The sequence below is a fragment of the Balaenoptera borealis genome (assembly GCF_965194805.1).
Source record: "Balaenoptera borealis genome assembly, chromosome: 5".
NCBI classification, from domain to species: domain Eukaryota; kingdom Metazoa; phylum Chordata; class Mammalia; order Artiodactyla; family Balaenopteridae; genus Balaenoptera; species Balaenoptera borealis.
In genome coordinates this window covers 2,169,148-2,191,339 of record NC_138862.1, presented here as the reverse complement: position 1 = coordinate 2,191,339, position 22,192 = coordinate 2,169,148, and the positions used below count along the sequence as shown (strand labels likewise).

The 22,192-nt window shown below is 46.2% G+C and overlaps 1 protein-coding gene across 6 annotated transcripts in view; it reads left to right on the top strand.

Moving 5' to 3' along the window:
• The window catches only part of TRAPPC10 (trafficking protein particle complex subunit 10), a 92,689-nt gene extending 70,919 nt beyond the window's left edge, over window positions 1-21,770 (top strand). For 5 of the 6 annotated variants that reach the window (XM_082393489.1, XM_082393492.1, XM_082393487.1 and 2 more), the window contains 8 exons: window positions 475-633; window positions 1,419-1,648; window positions 9,250-9,350; window positions 10,446-10,572; window positions 11,591-11,761; window positions 15,311-15,488; window positions 17,945-18,139; window positions 18,435-21,770. In XM_082393489.1, the coding sequence (XP_082249615.1) occupies window positions 475-633; window positions 1,419-1,648; window positions 9,250-9,350; window positions 10,446-10,572; window positions 11,591-11,761; window positions 15,311-15,488; window positions 17,945-18,139; window positions 18,435-18,673 (1,400 nt within the window). In that variant the 3' untranslated portion in view covers window positions 18,674-21,770. The remainder of the gene's footprint in view (window positions 1-474; window positions 634-1,418; window positions 1,649-9,249; window positions 9,351-10,445; window positions 10,573-11,590; window positions 11,762-15,310; window positions 15,489-17,944; window positions 18,140-18,434) is intronic. The other variant, XM_082393491.1, reaches the window with a different exon arrangement.
• The last annotated feature ends 422 nt before the right edge of the window (window positions 21,771-22,192 follow it).

Sequence of the window (22,192 nt, the reverse complement as noted above, 5' to 3'; positions counted from 1 at the left end):
CATTTCCATCCAGGAGAAAGTGTACCGTATCTTCTATCGAGCTGCTCTGAACCAGAGATCTGGAAGAGGCCTAACCTGGAAAGGCCAGAGGAAAATCTGAATAGCAGCAGCACATGCGGTTTCATTCGTTTTTTCTTTAGTGTCGTTATCTGAGTTTCTCTCAATAACTGGCTAGCGGGTAAATTTTGAGACCCTCATAGACACGGTTGCCACCACGATCCCTGACTCTCTAAACGGAAGTGGTGATAAGGTCCCTGAGGCTCTCAGATTCTCCTGTGCCTAGCGAGGACCCCCTCAGCGCTGCAGACCGCGTAACTGAGATGAGCAGTCAGGGTGGGCGCTGAGCGACTTTGTGGATATGTACAGTGAGCAGGTCTCTCCAGTAGAAGACACAGCGCGCCTCTGACCCACAGGAGGCCTTCCGCTGGTGCTCTTGGTTGGGAGGGGTGCTCATGGCTGTCTTCTTCCCTTTAGATAGCCTTTTGGCTGGTATTCCTCAGAAGGTCAAGTTCACTGTCACTACTGGCCATTACACAGTAAAACACGGGGACAGCCTTCAGCTCAGCAATGTGGAAGCCATGCTTATCCTGTGTCATGAAGAGAGCAGAGCGGTGATCTATTCCAACATGAGAGGTAAGGCAGCAGTCACCTGGAGCAGGTGGACTCTTGGCGTTGTCATGCACCGTGAGGATGAGGAGCTTGTCGTCCCCGCCATCCTCAGGTGGCATCTGAGGACCGCTTCTCCTTGCAACTCTTTCATGGTCACGTTCCACCTGTAGGGGGACCGTAGCCCTTCCCCTCGGTGGGGCGTTACATTTGAAGGGAAGAGGCTTAGAGCCGTGCACATGCCCAGTGGCCAGGTGGTGCTGACCTTGCTGTGGTCTTGTGATGCAGCGTTACTGCCTGGGCTCATGCTCCGTGGTGGTGCCCTGCTGGCCTCCAGCCTCCTTCCACCCTCCTCAGCTTTCCTCAGCAGAAAGAAAAAGCAAACCAGCCTTTTAAGACACTGGTTGGAAGCCCTAAAAAAGTCCCGTCTCCCACAGTCCCCAGCCACGAGGTACGGAGAGGGAAGGATGCAGCCCTCTTTCTGAGTGGGAGCATGTCCTGTGGGGACACGCGCAGTCTCGGGTGGGCTGTGTGAAGAGCGTCTCTTTCCTGTCTTCAGACTGAGCACGGTGGCGGTTCTCTGAGCCGAGCTCAGCTGGACAGCTTTCACGCGGTGCTGCTACCTCTTCGGGGTTCTGCCCCTGATTCTCCTGCCTCCCCCCTCTGTCATCCTTCCCGGTTACACTCCTGCGTGTGTGTACGGGCAGCAGGAGCTGGGCTGGAGCTTCACTCCTGGGCCCTCACCTACGACAGGAGAAGGAGCACGGAAACAGGGGGGCTGTGTTACAGGTGACCTCTTCTGTCTCCCCTAGAAAAGGCTTCTGACGCTCCGCTCCGGGTTCAGTCGTCCGACAAGGTCACGAGCATCAGCCTGCCGGCTGCGCCTGCATACCACGTGATTGAATTTGAACTGGAAGTTCTCTCTTTACCTTCAGCTCCAGCAACTGGAGGGGAGAGCACCATGCTGGGGATGACAGAGCCCCACGGGAAGCATAAGGACACACACAAAGCTGGCCACTGCATGGCTACCGTGGACCACAAAGTAAGGAGGGGCCGGGACGGCGCAGCCCTGGGGGCAGCCTCTGCGCGTCCTGCTTGCTTTGAAAGACAGTACACACAAGAGGACTTCTGTGGGGGTGGCAGGTTTCCAGTCCCTGTACCACAAGCTCGGGTTGGGTTTAACATTTACGGCTGTGAATCACCCCTTCTTGGATAAGGGGTGCATCTTGCAAAGACAAAGACAGACCGGCTCTTAACTTTTCTGTCTCAACTCGAGGAAGGATGGTTTATTGTAAGAGATACAGTTTTTGCTTAGAGGGCAGTGACTTTGCCTCTGTGGTCCATTTGTCCTGGTGATTAGGCTAGAGGAAGTTCTGTGTCTTGGTGTGCTTTACTTTCTGTTCCCTGAAACACCACATCATACTTAGCAAGGAAGAAGTGCTAAGATTTTATGCTTTGGTGCTGGTATGTATTGACAGTTATTTGAGAGATCCATGACTTTGATCCTAAATCCACAGTCTGTCAGCTCACAGAACCAGTCACTAGCATCATGCTTTTTCTGAGTTTGTCCATGTCTTATAATACAGATATCAGTTCTGAGGGCTTTTGAACAACCCAAGTGTAGAAGTGTGTGCTTGTGGTCCCATGGGACTGTATTTTTTGCATACTGTTAAAAGCTGCTCCCTGAGGGTCTGGCTTCCAAACAGCCTGAAGGTAGTTGCTGAGACCCTCCCCTCTGGGACACTGACAGGTCTTGGCACACCCTCAACTCCTGGGAACCACTAGAAATATAACAGGCTGCTTAGACGAGCACAAAGGTTTGAGAGACAACCAAGAGCTGGGGCAAAGTTGAACAACAAGGTTTATCTCCTACACGAGGCCACTCCTTGAAGACTGGAAGAGGTGGTCGTTTCCTCTACTGTACGGAAAGTGACACAGACAAGCAAAATGAAGAAACAGAGGAGCATGTTCCCAAATGAAAGCACAAGATGAAACCTCAGGAAATAACCTTAATGAAACAGAGATATGTAATTTCCCTGGTGAAGAGTTCAGAGTAATGTTCATAAAGACGCTCATCGGACTGGGGGGGAAAATGGAGGAAGACCGTGAGAACTTCAACAAAGAGATAGAAACTTATAAGAAAGTACCAAATAGAAGTCTCAGAGCTGAAGAGCACAATAACCGAACTGAAAGATATGCGAGAGGGGTTCAACAGCAGACTAGATGAAGCAAAGGAAGGACCAGTCAACTCGAAGACAAGGCAGGGGGATTTGTCCAATCAGAGGAGAGAAAAGATTGGAAAAAATGGAAGATGGTTTACGGGACAACATCAAACAGACAAACATTCACATCATAGGGGTCCCAGAAGGAGAAGAGAGAGAGCGAAAGGGGCAGAAATTTTATTTGAGGAAATAAATGGCTAAAAACTTCCCTACCCTGGGGAAGGAGAGAGACATTCAGATCCAGGAAGCCCAGAGAGTTTCAAACAAGATGAACCCAAAGAGACTCACACAAAGACACATTATAGGTAAAATGTCAAAAGTTAAAGACAAGGAAAGAATCTGTTATGTGCAAGAGAACCCCATAAAACTATCAGCAGATTTTCAGCAGAAACTTTGCAGGCCAGAAGGGAGTGGCACAATATATTAAGCTTGCTGGGGGAGGGGGTGGGGGACAAACAACTTCCAACCAAGAATACTCTGTGTGGCAAAGTTATCCTTCAGAATTGAAGGAAAGATAAAGAGTTTTCCAGACAAGTAAAAACTAAAGTTTATCACCACTAAGCCAGCCCTATAAGAAATGTTAGAGACTTCTTTAAGACGAAAAGAAACGGTGCTAATTAGTAACAGAAATACATGAAAGAATAAATCTCATTGGAAAGGTAACTGATAAATGTAGTGGATTGATCACTTATAAAGCTGGTATGAAGGTGAAAAAAAGCAGTAAAAATAGCTATGATTACAGTAGTTAGTTAAGGGATACACAAGATAAAAAGATGTAAAATGTGACATCTCAAAAACAAAATGTTGGAGGGGGGAGTTACAATGCTGAGTTTTAGAATGGGATCAAACTTAAGTTGTTATCAACTTAAAATAGGCTGTTATAGATGTAAGTTACTACATATAAGCCTCATGGTAACCACAAAGCAAAACCTATAGTAAATACACAAAAGATAAAGGAATATAAACATACCACTAAAGAAAGTCATCAAACCACAAGGAAGAGAGCAAGAGAAGGAGATAGGAACAGAGAGGAACTTTAAAAACAGCCAGAAAACAATTAAGAAAATGATAATAAGCACACACCTATCAATAATTACTTTACATTTAAATGGCTAAATACTCCACTCAAAAGACAAAGTGACTGAATGGATAAAAAAATCAAGACCCATCTATAAACTGCCTACAAGAGACTCACTTTAGATGTAAGGACACACAAACCGAAAGTAAAGGAATGGAAAAAGATATTCCATGCAAATGGAAACGAAAAAAAGCTGGAGTAGCTACACTTATATCAGACTAAATAGACTTTAAATCAGAGACTGTGGTAAGAGACAAAGATGGGTGTTATGTAATGATAAAGGGGTCAATCCAATAACAAAATGTAATGTTCATAAGTATTTATACACCCAACATATGGAGCACCTAAAATACAAAGCAAATATTAACATATCTAAAGGGAGAATAGCAGTGTAATAATAGTATGGGTTTTAATACTCCACTTACATAAATGGATAGAACCTCCAGACAGAAAATGAATAAGGACACATCGGCCTTAAATATGTTAAACTAGATGGATTTAACAGATATTTACAGAATATACTGTCCAAAAACAACAGAATACAGATTCTTCTCAAGTACACATGGAATATTTTTCAAGATAGATCATATGTTAGGCTGCAAAACAAGTCTTAATAAACTTAAGAGGATTGAAATCATATCAAGCATCTTTTCCAACCACAAAGGTATGAAACTAGAAATTAATTACATGAAGAAAACTGCAAACTGCACAAATATGTGGAGATTAAACAACATGCTGTTGAAGAACCAATGGGTCAAAAAAGAAACCAAAAGAGAAATAAAAAACTACCTTGAAACAAATGAACGTGGAAATGTAACATATCAAAATTTATGGGATGCAGTGAAAGCAGTTCTAAGAGGGAAGTTCATGGCAATAAATGCCTTCCTCAAGAAACAAGAAATGTCTCAAACAAACAACCTAATTTTACACCTCAAGGAACTAGAAAAAGAACAAAGCTCAAAGTTAGTGGAAGGAAGGAAATAACATGATCAGAGGAGAAACAAATGAAATAGAGACTGAAAAGACAATAGAAAAGATTGGGCTTCCCTGGTGGCGCAGTGGTTGAGATTCTGCCTGCCAATGCAGGGGACACGGGTTTGGGCCCTGGTCTGGGAGGATCCCACATGCCGTGGGGCGGCTGGGCCCGTGAGCCACAACTACTGAGCCTGTGCATCTGGAGCCTGCGCCCCGCAGCAGGAGAGGCCGCGATAGTGAGAGGCCCGCGCACCGCGATGAGGAGTGGCCCCCGCTTGCCGCAACTGGAGAAGGCCCTCGCGTAGAGACGACGACCCAACACAGCCAAAAATAAAAAAAAATTAAAAAAAAAAAGATAATAGAAAAGATCAATGAAACTAAGAGCTGGTTCTTTGAAAAGATAAAATTGACAAACCTTTAGCTAGACTCACCAAGAAAAAAAGAGAGAGGACTCAAAATCAGAAATGAAAGAGATGTTACAAGTGACACCACAGAAATACAAAGTGTCATAAGAGACTAGTACTATGAACAATTACATGCCAATAAATTGGATGACCTAGAAGAAATGGATAAATTCCTAGAAACATACAACCTACCAAGACTGAGTCATGATGAAATAGAACATCTAAACAGACTGATTACTAGTAAGGACATTGAATCAGTTTTCAAAAACCTCCCAACTAACAAAAGTCCAGGACCAGATGGCTTCACTGGTGATTCTACCAAACATTCAGAGAATTAATACCAGTCCTTCTCAACCTCTTCCAAAAAATAGAAGAGGAAGGAACTCTCCCAAACTTGTTTTACAGGCCTGCATTACCCAGATACCAAAACCGGACAAGGATGCCACAAGAAAAGAAAATTACAGGCCAGTATCTCTGATAAACATAGGTACAAAAATCCTCAACAAAATATTAGCAAACCAAATTCAACAAAACATGAAAAGGATTACACACGATGATCAGGTGGGATTTACTCCAGGATTGCAAGGATGGTTCAATATCCACAAATTAATGTGATACACTACATTAACAGAATGAAGGATTAGAAATCATGTGATCTTGTCAATAGATGCAGACAAAGCATTTGACAAAATTCAACATCCATTTATGATAAAAATTCTCAACAAAGCCAGAATAGAGGGAACATACCTCAACATAATAAAGGCCATATATGGCAAGCCCACAGCCAACATCGTAATCAACGGTGAAAAGCTGAAAGCTTTTCTTCTGAGATCAGGAATAAGACAAGGATGCCCACCACTTTTATTTAACATAGTATTGGAAGTCTTAGGGCAATTAGGCAATAAAAATAAATAAAAGTCATCCAAATTGGAAAGGAAGAAGTAAAACTGTCACTATTTGAAGATGATATGATATTATATAGAGAAAAATCTAAAGACTCCAACACAAAAAACTGTTAGGACTAGTAAGGAAATTCAGTAGTTACAGGATACAAAACCAATACACAAAAATCTGTTGCATTTCTTTACACTAATAATGAACTGTCAGAAAGAGAAATTAAGAAAACAATCCCATTTTCAATTGCATCAAAAAATAAAATACCTAGGAGTAAATTTAACCCTGAAGGTAAAAGACTTGTTTATTGAAACCCAGAAGACATTAATGAAAGAAATAGAAGAAGACATAGATAAATGGAAAGATAGTCTATGCTCATGGGTTGGAAGAATTAATATTGTAAAATGTCCATACTACCCAAGGCAGTCTGCAGATTCAGTGCAGTCCCTGTCAAAAGTCCAATGGGATTTTTCACAGAAATAGAAGAAACAATCCTAAAGTTTGTGTGGAACCACAGAAGACCCCAAATAGCCAGAGCAGTCTTTTTTTTTTTTTTTTTTTTGACTGCGTTGGGTCTTTGTTGCTGCCCGCAGGCTTTCTCTAGTTGCGGTGAGCGGGGGCTACTCTTTGTTGCAGTGAACGGGCTTCTCATTGCGGTGGCTTCTCTTGTTGTGGAGCATGGGCTCAGTAGTTGTGGCACACAGGCCCTAGAGTGCATGGGCTTCAGTAGTTGTGGCATGCAGGCTCTAGGGCATGCAGGCTTCAGTAGTTGTGGCGTGTGGGCTCTAGAGCACAGGCTCAGTAGTTGTGGCACACAGGCTTAGTTGCTCCACAGTATGTGGGATCTTCCCAGACCACGGGTTGAACCTGTGTCCCCTGCATTGGCAGGCGGATTCTTAACCACTGCACCACCAGGGAAGTCCCCAAAGCAATCTTGACAAAGAAGTACAAAGCTGGAGGTATTATGCTCCCTGATTTCAAACTATTAATATATTACAAACCTGTAGTAATTAAAACAGTATGGTACTGGCATGAAAACAGACACATAGATCGATGGAACAGAATAGAGAGCCCAGAAATAAATCTACACATGTATGGTCAATTAATTTATGAAGGATCCAAGAATGTGTAATGAGGAAAGGACATTCAGTAAAAGGTGTTGGGAAGACTGGAGAGTCACATACAAAGGAATGAAACTGGACTTTACACTGTACACATAAATGAACTAAAAATGGATTAAAGACTTGAAAGTAAGACCTGAAACCATAAAAATCCTAGAAGAAAACACAGGTATTAAGTTCTTGACGTGGGCCTTGATGTTGATTTTTTCAATCTGACACCAAAAGCAAAAGCAATAAAAGCAAGAATAAACAGATGGGACTCCGTCAAACTAAAAAGCTTCTACACAGCAAAGAAACTATCAACAAAATGAAAAGGCAACCTACTGAATGGAAGAAATATTTCCAAATTGTATGGCTGATAAGTGGCTAATAAACAAAATGTATAAAGAACTCAACTCAATAGCAACAACTCAGTAGCAAAAAAACCAAGCAATCCAATTTAAAAATGGGCAGAAGATCTGAACAGACATTTTTCCAAAGAAGATATACAGAAGGCCAACAGGTACATGAAAAGATGCTCAACATCACTTAATCGTCAGGGAAATGTAATCAAAACCACAATAGATAATCATCTCACACCTGTCAGAATGGCTATTATCAAAAAGACAACAAATAATAAGTGTCGGCAGAAAGGGAGCCCTCATGTATTATTGGTGGGGATGTAAAGTGGTGCAGCCGCTGTAGAAAACAATATGGAGGTTCCTCAAAAAATTAAAAATAGATCTATCATACAATTTAGCAATTCCACTTCTGGGTATTTTTCTGAAGAAAACAAAAACACTAACTCCAAAAGATATCTGCACCCCCGTGTTCACTGCAGCATTATTTATAATAGCCAAGATATGGAAGCAACCTAAGCATCCCACCATGGATGAATGAATAAAGATGAGTGTACACACACACACACACACACACACACACAGAGACAGAGGAATATTATTCAGCCATAAAGAAGAATAAGTCTTGTCATTTGCAACAACATGGATGGATCTAGAGGGCATTATGCTAAGTGAAATAAGACAAAGACAAATACCATGTGATCTAACTTATATGTGGAATCTAAAAAGTAAAAATAAAGACCAAGCTCATAGATAAGGAGGACGTATTGGTGGCTGCCCGAGGCGTGGAGTAGGCGTTGAGAGAAATGGATGAATTGTTTTTTTGTTCTTTTGTTTTTGTGTTTTAGTTTAAATAAATTGAATAATTTAAAAAAAAGAAGTGAATGCGCAAAAGCAGTAGGATAAAAGGCTAATAAATGCAGTCATTTCAAAGGGATTATGGCATAGAATACCAGACAAGGCAGGATCTCAAAAATAATGTCTTAATTTTCAGTCCTTGGAATTTCTTCTCTCCTTATCTGATACAGAGTTCAGGAGGCAGAGATGATACTTACAGCAATAAGCGCATGTTCTGTACTCAGTGTATTCCTTTGTCCCGTGGGGGGAAATAAAATACAAGTTTGGGAACTGGTTTCTGCCCTTAAGGAAGTTAATAGTTTGGTCCACACGACAGCCCCAGATTGGTTTTCAGTTATGTATTCAGTGTCTTGTGGATTGAGAGTTTGGGTAATTCACTTGATTTGTAATAGTTAATGATTGAATAGTATCATCTGCACATGAGTGACTAAAAGCACTTTGTCATAACCTCCTGCACATTAAAAACGCATTTGGCGTGGTGGCCACACGCCCGTGAGAATAGCGGGGTAGGGTCTGCGCTGCGGGCTGCGGCGTCTGCTCGGAGCCATTGATACCGTGCTGATGGCTCATTTTTCTCTCGTTTGTTTGTGTGTATGTTTAACGGGGTTTATCTCTCTGGATAAGAAATGGTAAAGACATCAAACGTCTAGGAAATTGGCAGCCACCACAGATCTGGATGGATGGTGGTGGCAGTGCCTGTCCCAGGTGATGAGGGGTCTGAACACCTGTCCCCCACCCCCGGTCTCTCCTCAGGTGTCCATCGATTGCCCGTGGTCCATCTACTCCACTGTCATCGCGCTGACGTTCAGCATGCCCTTCGGGACCACGCACTCCCTGTTGTCATCCGGGACACGGTAAAGGACCCCAGGCCCCTTTCCCAGGCTCCGCTACCTGCAGGCCCTACTGTTCAGAGCTTGGCCTTGGTGACACTGAGCATGTTTTCTCATAGCCATGATGCCACTGTCCACCTGTTAAAATTCGCAGTATTTCCCTGGGTCCCATAGCGCCCAGCCCATACTCAGATTTGGTTTGTAGGATGTGGGATTCAAACACGGTCCCCTCTGTTTCTGAGATCCCTTCTTATCCCTCCTCCCCCTGTTTTCAAGCCATTGGCCCTTTGCTAGACTTGGGTCAGTTGCCATTCTGGATTCCCCTGGTCACGTTCTCGTGGGTTTGTGTAAGTAGCTCCCTGTCAGCTGCTGTCTGTCACCTCTAGAGGGGGCTTGCAGTCTCAGCACTCCCGACGCTCGGTCAGATCCCTGTGTTGTGGCTGTTTGGCAGCACCCCTGGCCCCCCGCTTTCTGCCAGGGGCACTCCTCGCCCTCCGCACCCTTAGTGTGAGCCACAGATGTCTCCAGACATTGCCCCAGTTGAGATCTGCTGCTTTAGAGGCTTGACTAGGTTCAGATTCAGTTTTTGGACCAGGAAGTCTACAGGTGTCATCCTGTGCTTCACCTGTCCCCACATCAGGAGACTCAGTGTGTGGTGGTTAAAAACACAGCAGCTCTACGGAGAATCTGGGTTGCTGTATTTGAGCCTGGCTTTTCAAAACCCCTCTTTACGTGTAACAGAAATTCAAGTGAATTCTGTACTGACCTTGTTTCTCAGTGAGTATGTTACTTCTATAGATGAAGAGTAATTGTTACTCTTTCTTCCATGACTCATTGCAAGCTATTGTATGTTTAGGAAAATCAGTTACAGTCGTGTAATAATGTATCCAAAATAGAGTATTCTTTGACCCATTTTTCCTAAGAGATAGCTTGCTTAGAAAGATTTGTCTTTTTCTGACACTTTTACATGTGAAATTAAAAGTAGAAATACATGTTAACAACTGGTTCTTATTTTCCTGTGTCACTTTTTTGATTCCTTACAGAGCATCTTCTTAATACAGCCAAAATATATTTAATAAAGTTCTTAAATGGCAAAATCTTATTATTTTCCTCCTTTAGGAAATATGTTCAAGTGTGTGTCCAGAATTTGTCAGAACTTGACTTTCAGCTGTCAGATAGTCATCTTGTGGATACTGGTGATAGTACCGACCTGCGACTAATACCGCTGAACACGGAATCCGAACAGGTGACCGTTTCCTAGAACCCAGCACGAACCTCTCAGCAGAACACAGAGGAGAACGAGAGTGTAGTGATGTTGATGGGAGTGACCGTGTGCTTCAGCTGAGCCTTTCCGTGTAGGGAACGACCTTGCTGCTGGTCAGTGGGGAGCACGCCCTGCCATGCAGCTGCGTTGCTGCCCTGTGCACGTTTGCGGTCCGCTGTGGGCCGGGTGGCACAGCACATGGAGTAGGAAATAGGTTGATATTTGTATTTTTAGAAAAGTTAAATCTTACATTTGTCAGACTCCACACACAGATTTATTCCAAGCTTGTCCTGATCAGTCTCACGCTGAGCGCGTGGACGCCGTCACCCCCAGAAACAGTGGCTGCTGCGTACGTGCCTGCCTTGCCCAGCGACGGGCTCTCAGGTGTCGGGGTCGCTCTGTAAAGGAGTCACGTTCATGTTCACACTGCCTGGCTGAATCCTGGCCCTGTTTTTTCTGTTCATTGGTTGCGTGTGTTTTTAGACAGACAGTGCTGAGTATTTAGAAGATCAAAGATTTTCTTAATGGACATCTGATCTTTAGCATTTTCAAGGGATTTTCCCCAACATTTGACCCATTTCGAATGCTTCCCGGGTCTGTCACTGTGCTTACAGGTACGGACTTGTTGCCTGAGGTGGTGCCAGTTCCCTTCCTCACTTAACTTAGTGGCAAATACACAGTAGTTGGCGTGGGTGTAAGGATGTCCCTTTAACTGTTTGATGACATTTCTCACTTCGGGAATGTGTGGGATGCTGAATACTAGTAACTGTTCTTTATGCTTTTTAGAATAATCCCCTGTGCTGTAGAGCTTACGGAATCACAAAGGCTGAAACCCTTTTGCCCAGCTCGGGGCAGCTGAGGGCAGTGCTGGGGAGGCGGGCGCGGCAGTGCAGGCGGCCTGTGGGGAAGGGGCCCTGGGGGACCGCCCCCCCGCCCCTCCCGCCCCCCGGGCCTGAGCGCCTGGGTTGCGCGCGCGCAGTGACGGCCGACTCTCTTGCAGCGCGTCCACAGCAAGCAGGCGGTGTTCTTTGTCTGGGAGCTGAAGTGGACGCAGGAGCCTCCCCCCTCCCTGCACTGCCGGTTCTCCGTCGGATTCTCCCCAGCTTCTGAGGAGCGGCTGTCTGTCTCCTTAAAGCCCTATACCTACGAATTTCAAGTGGACAATTTTTTGGTATGTATTGCCTTATTTTCTGGTGGGGTTGTGTGCTGGCAAGATGGAAGAAGGCATCGTATTCTTTACCTTCTGTAAATCAGACAAAAGCTTTCAATATAACGAAGCAACCAGTCGCAGAAAAGAGCCAGCACTTGGGGCGTGGAGGCCCTGCCTGGCTAGTTAGAGCCCGCGGTCCGGTCAGGTGGCGTGTCCGACACTCGTGCCCCCCTGCGCGGCTCGCGCTGGGCGCGATCATCTCCAGAGGCAGGACCCCCGCCTCTCTGCCTCACGCTGACTCAGTCGTGTCCTGCACCCGTTTCTTAGAGTCCTTTTATCTTGAGCATTAGCTGCTACGTCTCTAGTTTTTTAGAAGAAAAACTGAAAGTATTATGGAAACTTACTTAAAGCAGATTTTCTTTAACCTGCACATTGGGTGTGGAGCTAAAAGCAGCCTAGACCTAGGTGAGTAAAGGCAATAGTTGTGTTTTGTTTCTTCAGTGAGATGATTGGGTTTGGTGTTAGGTAAATCAAAATATGGATACACAACTTTGTGGTGTTCCCTTTTCTTCTCTTTACGACTGAGATTGTCAAACACTTTATTTGAAAAGGTGTTTGTATAGCTCTTGACGTTAGCAATTTTTTCAACACCTCCTTCCAACCAAAAGACCATTTGTTTCGACCCTCCTGTTTCCTTGAGCTCTCCTTATTAGCTTTAGAGTTAAACATAATCACTAGCATAGTTCCTCTTTTTGTTGGGTGAACAGATGCCTTTTTGATGTGTTAATAGCAGCAGAACATTAAATTATTCATATGGTAAAGAGTCTGCATAAATTCAATCTGGTTTCCTTACTGCAGATGATGATTAACACTAGTTAGTGGTTTCCTCTATTTTCTGTCTTTCTTGCTTCCTTTTCAAATTGAGCATAGGAAAAACTTTCCTTTAGAACTGAACAAGCTTAGTTAAAGGCCAGAGAAAAATACTTGGTGGATTGCTCTCTTCAAAACCAGTATTCTGAGGATGAGAAATACAGATACCACTTTTCTTTTTTGGCTGCGTTGGGTCTTCGTTGCTGCGCGTGCGCTTTCTCTAGCTGCGGCGAGCGGGGGCTGCTCTTCGTTGCTGCTCATGGGCTTCTCATTGCGGTGGCTTCTCTTGCTGCTGAGCACGCGCTCTAGGCATGTGGGCTTCAGTAGTTGTGGCTCGCGGACTTTAGAGCGCAGGCTCAGTAGTTGGGCGCATGAGCTTAGTTGCTCTGCGGCGTGTGGGATCTTCCCAGACCAGGCAGGGCTCGAACCCGTGTCCCCTGCATTGGCAGGCAGATTCTGAACCACTGCGCCACCAGGGAAGTCCCCAGATACCACGTTTTTTAAAAAGCTTCATTGAGATTTAATTTCTATACCATGAAGTTCACCCATTTGGAGTGTGCACGTCAGTGAAGTTAGCGTGTTGACAGAGCTGTGCTACCGGCACCATGATCGTGTTTTAGCACACTTTCATCCTCCCAAGAAGAAGCCTGTGCCCCGTTCACACTCACCCCCTCTCCTTCCTCTTCTCACCCTGGGCCACCCGTGATCCAGAGGCAAGTGTGCCTGTGCTTTGCCTGTTCAGGTGCAGTCGTGTTATGTGTGATCCTCTCCAGACTGGCTGCTTTCACGTGACAGGATGTTTCCAAAGCTCATTCATTTCGCAGCATGTTCAGGACTCCATTCTTTGTTGTGGGTGAATAATATTCCATTGTGTGGATAGGCCACGTTTTGTTTTCCGTTTACCTGTGGCTGGACATCTGGGTTGTTTCCACCTTGGGACTGTTATGAATAATAATGCTGTGAAAATCCTTGTGGAGGTTTTTATGTGTATGTATGTGTTCCATTCTCTTAGGTAAATTCCTCGGTGGAGTTGCTGGGTCATATGGTAGCTCTATGTTTAACTTTTTGAGAAGCTGTTAAACTGTTTTTTAAAGAAACATCACTGTATATTCTCTCGGGCAACCTGTGAGGGTTCCAGTTTCCACATTCACACCAACACTTGTTCTTGCTGCCCCTTGATCACTGGCATCCCAGTGGGCATGAGCTGGTCTCTCATGATGGCCCATGATGTTCAGTACCTTTCCTGTGCTTTTTGGCCGTTTGTGTGTCTTCTTGGAGAGATGTCTATTCATATCCTTTTCCCGTTTTTTAGTAGGGTTGTCCTTTTATTGAGTTGTAAGTGTTTCTTTGTATGTTCAGTCCCTTATCATACATATGATTTGCAGATATTTTCTCCCATTCTGTGGTTGTGTTTTCACTTTCTTGATGGTGTCCTCTGAAGCACAAAAGTTTTTAATTTTGGTGAAGTCCAACCTTAGTCTCTTATTTCTTGTACTTTTGGTGTAGGATCTAAGAAATCATTGTTTATTCCAAGTTCAGTAAGATTTCCTCCCATGTTTTCTTCTAAGAGTTTTATAGTTTTAGCTTTTACATTTCAGTCTGCGATCTACTTTGAGGTAACTTTATGTATGGTGACAGGTGGCGGTCCAGATTCATTCTTTCCATGTGGTGCCCCTATACCGTTCATTGAAAAGACCCTTCTTTCCCCATTGGATGGTCCTGGCACCCTTGTTGAAAATCTGCCGAGTTGATTTCTGGGGAGCTTACTTCTAGGCGCTTGTACCCGCAGCCTCCGCGGCTGCTGTCAGCAGGCCCCTTGCTGCTGACTGAGGCTCAGCCGCCCCTCCTTGCCGAGCGCAGCCAGAAAGCCGTGTGCGAGGACACACACCTAGGAGCGCAGCTGCCTCGTTGCTCTGTCCCTTGGAGCTGCCTCTCCAGCTCTCAGCACAGTCGTGCTCGTCCGGCTGCCCTCGCAGCCCTTGCGGACCGTGCGGGCTCCGGCCGTGAGCTTCTCGGGCCAGGGCCTCTTCCATCGGCCCCTTTGGTGTTGCCGTTCTCTCCTTCAGAATGGGGGCAGCCGCGTGTGGGGGGCCCGGGCTGTGATCCCTCGTGCGGGCTTGGGGCCTTTGTCCCGGGTGGTGGGCAAGTGTGAACACGTGTGACTACCAGGCAGGTCACGGAGAAAGAAGCATTATGGAGAAGGTTCATTATGGCCCTTGCCAAGGAACTCCCGTTAATTTTGCTAGTTGTGATAATGGCATTGTGTTTTGTTAAGAAAACGTCCGTACTGTTTAGTAACGCATCCTGAAATATATATGGGTGAAGTGACAGGTCTGGAATCTGCTTTAAAGTAGCCCGGCAGATAAATCAATGTGGATCGATGAGTAGCGGAGGCTCGTGAAGCAGGATCTGACCCTGACTGTGGGTGACAGGCCCACGCAGAGTCGCGGGCTGTCCTGCCTCCTCCTGAGGTGCTTGGACGCGTTCTCGTTAGGAAGAGAGTGTAAGGCTCTCGCGGCGGGGCTTCCCGAGGGCACCGTCTGTGCAGGGGGGGGTCAGCGGCCAGGGGGCGCGGGCGCACGGCTCCTGCTCTGGTCCGTTCTCTCTCGAGTGTGCGGGCGGCGCCGTGGTGGCCCCAAGCCGCATTTCTTCAGGTGGCTTACGTGTCTCCTTGGCCCTTCTCTCTCCTTTCTTGCGCAGACCTTGTACAGCGTGAGGGCGGAGATATCGCCCCCGCCGGGCGCGGAGCTCTGTAGGACGGGCTCCCTCTGCTGCTTGGAGGTGTCGGTCACGCGGCTCTCGGGCCTCTCGGAGGCGGACAAGGACGAGGCGCTGACAGAACGCGCCGAGTACTTTTCAACGAAGCTTATGTATGAAGGTGGGTCTGGACGCTTCTTTCCACTGGCTCTTGTGCGCATCCCCGCCGTCCACAGGGTGTGGTGTTCCTCGTCTGGAGAGAGAGCGTTCTAGAATTGAAAGAGCACGTCTGAATGTTCCCGTGTATGACCTGGTCCTGGGCCCGCAGGATGCTGAGCCTGCTTACTGTGGAGTCGTTCTGCTAACAGGCACTCGAACAGCCGTGGGGCTCGGGGCTGAGCACACAGCGGCGCCTAGAGCTGCGCGGTCCTCTCTCCCCGGGAGTGAAGCCCGTCCCCCCGAAGCAGAGCCCAGACCCCGTCGCTTAGCAGGCCGGGCGCCCTGTGGTCATGCTCCTACCCTTTCCCTCCAGCCTCCTTCCACTCCCTTTCCCCGCACCCCGACCCGGACCCCGACATGCCCGGCCCTCCTCCCTCCCCAGTCTCTGCCAGACACCCCTTTGCAGCCCCCCTCCTCCTGGGCATGGGCCTCTTCAGTAGCGGTTCTCAGGTTTGGGCGTCAGGCCATTAATGCTCTAAAAGTAATTAAGGAGGCCAATATTTATTTACTTATTTTAAAATAATAGGGGAGCCATTACCTGATAATACTCTTGAAAAAGAACTATTTTCCAGAACAGTAAATAGAGCGAGAAGACTGGCGTTTTGCAGCCTTTCAAATCTCTTTAATGTCTGGCTCATGGCAGGTACTGAATTTTCCTGTCTGCTGCATTCAGTCTGGTGATGTCCTGTACTGGTTAAGGTAGATGAGGAAACTCCAGTCTCGCACAGATTTGTACTTGGTGAAGGGAGCTCTCTTAACAGCCTTCAGATACCTGTGGACGTTCCCTGATGCTCCACCAAAACTCAGCAAGCGGTGGTTTTTGACAGGCTGGTTACAACGTGGAATCTGAAATCACATGAGTGAGCGTTTCGTGCTGTTTCATTCAGTCCTGTCATCTGCCTTGCATTTTGGAAGGATCTTTTACCCGGGCACATTTTGTAGCCCCACACCTCCGTCATTTGTGAAACACGGTTCCTGAGTTGTGCAGCCCCTTTCTTTGTTCAGGGCCACAAACTCGTGCTGGTCTCAGGCTCACGCTGGGCCCATCACGAGAGTCTTGGAGTGCCGGGACCCTGCCAAGCTCACAGTGGCAAAGGCAGGTTTTCCAAAATGCTAACTTTTGATCAGAGTTTCGAACTGTATCATGGGCAACTTCTTTGAAGTGCCAGGCTCGTGCCATTCATTTATAAGCAGGCGTCTGCCGGATGCCTGAGGCTGACAAGCTTGCTGGTGAGGCCCCAGCGAGCTCAGGGGCCTGGCGGCCTGTGCTGTGCCCAGGCCCGCTTCCCTGTTACGGGAAGCAGGGTGACGGGTGCACGGACCTCTCTCTACAATTCTGCAAGTTCTTGTGAGTCTCTGATCATCTCAAAATTAAAGTTAAAAAAAGAGATGTGTACGAAAGGGTTGAATTAATAAAATTAAATTGATTTTGACTGCTTCATGAGGGCATCCTTAACTAAAACTGGCAGTCTTTTCCTGCAAGTTTGTGGTGGCGAAGAACACAGTGCCTTGACTCTGAGTGCACGTGGGGCCCCGGCTCACGCTCCGGCCCTCACGTTTCCCACCAGAGGGCGTGCCAACACTGTGAGGAAGGCAGGAATGTGCCCTCGCGGGTGCCCTGAGGACCAGCTCCGAGAGCCGCTGCCCCGTGTGCCCCTCCCTGACGCTGCTTTGGCTTCTGCCCGTCCTCGAAGGCCCCCCGGCCGCACCTGTGGGAAGTTGGTCCTCTGCCACCCCTTCTTTGCTCGTGGAGCGTCTAGTCACGTGCTCCTGGGCTCGTGCTTTGTGTCCCATGGCAGGGGTGCTCTGACCTCTGTGCAAGGTCATCCGCTGCTCGAGGACAAGCAGCACCTGTCCTGCTTAACTTCTGCGTGACTGCTGGGTTAGGCGTTTGAATCGCGCTGCATTACATCCCGGTCGTGGTTTAAGTTAGCGCTCGTAATAGCACCTGCCATATAGTAAGCCTCTCCGAGGTGCGCGTGGAGGAACTGAGTGCTTTACCTGCATCTTTTCTTCCCGTCCCATCAGAGGCTTCTTTGAGTGGCAGAGTTGGGGTCAGACCCACCCCCAGAGGAGCCAGCTCCCTGCCCCGCCCCCATTCTGCAGCCGGAGCGACCGTGCTCTTGAAGCATCACACGGTGCTTTCAAGGGGATTTGAATGCAGAATTGAATCACTGCTCATTTATTAACTTGAGGAGGAAAAAGTGATTTTTCCCTGTGCACCCAACCTGTATCTTGCTTATTAAATCAGATGTGTTTTACTTTGAGGTGCAGTTACAAGGCGTCGAGATACAGAGTATACGCTCCGGTTCTGGACTTCACATTGTGGAGTGTGAGACTGCTGATGTCTCTTATTTTGGTGTGAACGCTGAAGGTCCTTTTCTGGGGTAACAACGGTGCTTTCCCTCCTTGTTTCAGTTGTCGACAACAGCAGCAATTGGGCAGTGTGCGGGAAGAGTTCCGGGGTCATCTCCATGCCTGTGGCTGCTCGGGCCACTCACAGAGTCCACATGGAGGTGATGCCCCTCTTTGCGGGTTACCTGCCCCTCCCCGACGTCAGGCTGTTTAAATACCTGCCCCATCACTCTGCGCACTCGTCACAGCTGGATGCTGGTAAGGACTCTGCGGTGAAGGCACCGTCCGTGCGGAGCGGCCACAGACGAGCATGGGGACAGGCTTGCTGCTTAACAGCCCGGGTCCAGGGCCAAACACTAGTCAGGGTTACGCGTCCTGGGCCCTGGTCTGGAGAGCAATCCGCCCAGGACCCAGGCGCTAGATTCTCTTCAAAGGCGAGGCCGCCGTTGACATCCTTGTGCCCTGAAGGGCGACTCGGGAGGCTGGCGGCTCCCCGGGGTGGGGAGAGGTCGGCGCGGGTCGGCCTCCGTCTCACTTCCTGTGCGCTTTGCAGATAGCTGGATAGAAAACGACAGCCTCTCGGTGGACAAGCACGTGGACGACCAGTTGGACAGCGGCAGCGTCCAGAGCAGGGGCAGCATGCGCTCGGTGGCCAGCAGCGAGCACAAGGGCCTGCCCATGCCCCGGCTCCGGGCGCTGCCCCCCGGCCAGGCCTTCAACGCCAGCGCGGGCACGCAGGTCCTGGTCATCCCCAGCCAAGACGACCATGTTCTCGAAGTCAGCGTCACGTGACCACGCCCAGGGCTCACACAGTCCCCAGACCGGGCGTGCGCGTGTGCGGGCATGCGCACGCTTGAAGGGATCCTGCCTCAATTGTAACTTTCTCGCTCTAACCAGACTTTTGGTGATTCTGCCTGGCCGTGGACGCATCAGAGAATTTCAGTGTACAGCTGGTCAGCTGAGTTGCATCGTTATTTGTGTGCTGTCTGGGGTGTAAGATGCCTTGTTGTTTTCTCATCTCCCCGTCCCTGTGCTGCTGTCCTCCCGTGTTTGCCCAGAGCCCCGCTTTTTCCCTCACCCTCTGCTCAGGAAGGAGCTTCTAGTGCTCTCACCTGAGCAGCCTGCCACCTGCTGGTTCTCTGTGGAAGCCCAGGGGTCTTCCAGGTAGACTCACAGCAGGCCTTGCAGGCTTATTAGTGACGTGTGTGCCTTTCTGGTCACACGGCTGCCCGATTTCTGGACCAGGTGGATTTGTATGTCTTCTAAGGGGTAAAACACAGTTCTTTACCCCAGATCATCTAGTTGTGCTTTTCTAGAATAACACCCTTTCTGGGCAGGGGGATGGCGCTGGGGGGTGGGTGGGGAAAGAACAAAACCCCTTCTGTGCCTTGGGATGTCAAACTGGGTGGACCTGGAGCATTCATCAGCTGGAGCCATTTTAAAGGTACTTTAAGACTAGACCAGGGCATGAGAAAGAACTCAGTATTGAAATAATTTGGAAATAAATGTTTCTGGAACCCTTTCTCCCTTCTCCCCCGATGTTGATTAGGTATTATATGCACATGGAATTAAATATATATTTATTTTAATTGTAATTGTGTCTGTGGGGGTTAGTACGTTGTTTTTCTCTCACCTTTAAACTTAGTCTTTACATGTAACTGAAACTGTATAATGAATATTTTTCTTTTGCACCTTAAGTCTCAGAAATTAAGAGGTTCCATTTAAATGACGATTAGAGGGGTCTTCTCAGTGTATTTCCAGTCTGGTTGTAGGAAGGACGAAAGTCTTGGACTGTTATTCTCTGCTCTCCACTACATTGCAGTCATACCATGCAAATGGATTAATTTGCTCTAGGTTGTAAATTTAATTGTACATATGGTCGATTTATTATTTTTAAAAGTACAAACTAACTGATGTAATGTTTAAGTTGCACCAAAAATCAAGGACAAAATAAACGTGTGTTTGTTTTTATTGGTGTGAAAGTCACAGCTTGTAAATAAGTATTGTATGTATTAAACCTTTTCCAGCTCTCCAAAGCGATGTATTTTTGTACATAAGAAATAGAGAACTCTTAATTCACTGGGAAAGTGTGGTTGGAATTGAACTTGACCAGATTAATGCGAGTGTAGCCGGTCCAGCAGAGGGTGGGGCCTCATGAATAACCTCAAGCGTGTGAGTGGTAGGGAAGAAGGAGCCTTCTGCAGCAGCTGCCACTGTCCTGGCATGCCATTTGCTGGTGGTGTGGGGCAAGAAGGCACAGGGCAAAGTGAATGTAGAGCAGAGCAGTTGCTTCCTGTGCGTGGTCTTTGGCTCGCTTAACAAATAAAGGTGGTGATCCCCGCCCCGCCCCACATGGTTTTCATTTGTAGAAATTGGAGAAGTGTACAAAGAAGATAAATGCTTGTATGTTTAATTAAACTTTTCAGAAATTTACCTTCCTTATGTGCAGTTTAAAACTAATAAACTAGGCAAATTAGTAGTTCACAATCTAATGATAGTTTAGGGTTTCTAACATAAGTTTTGTTTTATTGTAAAAATTGATGATTGCCCTACAGATCCACCAAGCCTTGTGAATGAAGAGATCTTTGATATCTGATTCTGTCAGAAAAGCCTCTCATCCACGTGGTGAGCCTCGGAGCCCAGAGAAGGCGCCCTTGCTTCGTGTGTAATGTAGCGTTCCCTCTCACCTTCTGGAGGGGGAATGTGAGTCAGTGCTTCCCTGATTTTTGGTTGACTTTTGTGCTGGGTTCTGATCCCAGGATGAAATTCTGTAACTACTTACATATTTAGAGGAGAAAAGAATGGAGGGGAAATCCAAAATGTTTATGGTAGTTTCTTATGTCTGGAAATTGAATGAAGTCAAATTTATCACAGGTTTGTTTTTTACCCCCTAATTACCCAAAAGATCTTTTGCAATCTAAGTTACATGGGTGCCTCTGTTGTTGTTGTTGTTGTTTTTAACACAAATGAAGAATGTCACCTAAAACTTCGTCTTTTTTTTTTTTTTTTCCAACTGAAAGGCTGTAATTGGATTTTTGTTTTGTTTAAAATAAGACTTATGTGTTTGAGACAAGCTAAGCTGGTTTTGTTGGTAAAGGTGTAGCAGCTGTTAAACAATTGTGAAGCCAGATACTGAATGTGCATCAAGAAGCAGAATATGCAGCCATTTTACAAATATCTGTGGAAGATGTAAATACTAGCAAATGAAAAAGAAAATAAGTTATAATTTTGGTGAATTTCATAGGGTCTCCTATGATTGGAAAAATTATAACTCTTCTGATTGTAATGTGGAAATTGTATTTAATCTGAAAATGACTTCTACCTACAGTTCCATTGTCAGCCCAGCCTGTAGTGGGTCGGGTTCCCATATTCGTCTTAGTTGATGGGGCTGGGGTATCCCATAAAGGGTTAGTGGAGAAAAGACACACAGGCTTCTAGTCAATTTTTCTTTAGTGTTTAAAATAGAGTTATAAAATGAAATTAAACACTCCAGGTGTGTACATAAAATGAAAACTTATACAACTTCTAATAAAAGAACAAACTAGGCTGATCAAAGTGTTTTATTGTCAACTGTGATCTTTAAAAGAAGTCTCCTATGTGATTTTAAAATTTGATTTTTCATGAAAATGCCCCTTTCTCTAAATGTATTCATCCTGTGCGTCAGGCTGTAAGACCCAAAAGCATTGTTGATATGGTTTGCTGGGATTCTGTGGCTGGAAAAGGTGACAAGTTGGTGACTTTGATACTGCAGGTATTAACTCCATTTTCATGGTTTACTATGAACGTCATTTTTCACATTCTGTAATATATTGTTAGACTAAAGCCATTGTATTAAGACTGTTTAAAATGTAAGCATTATAATTCTGAAAATACACATTTTAAGAAGAAACTTGCTGCTGTGAACTTCATTCTTTTGCTGTGGAGTGTGAAAATTGAGTGTCTAAAGTTAAAGAACTTTCTTGTTTTCTTTCCCTAATCCTTGTTCTTGACTCTAAGCATAGATTATTTACTTTTGGGGGAGCATTAGGGATTTTTTCACAACATATTACCCAGTAGCTCACTAGAAGTAAGACATTTCAGTGTTCAGAGTTCTCGAGTTTTTTGTAGACCTATTTGCCAGCCTGAAGTTTGACAAGGTAAAACTGCCTCTGTCATGTTTGGTAGCATCGCTAATACAATTTCTTTTCTTCGGAAAAGGTTTTCAGTTTATTCAGTCTCGTTGTTTTGGTCCCCACTTCATAATCGAGAGCTTTCGAACGAATAAGCGTGGGGTTGGACCTTCTCACCCTCCTTGGTGCCTGAATGGCTCGT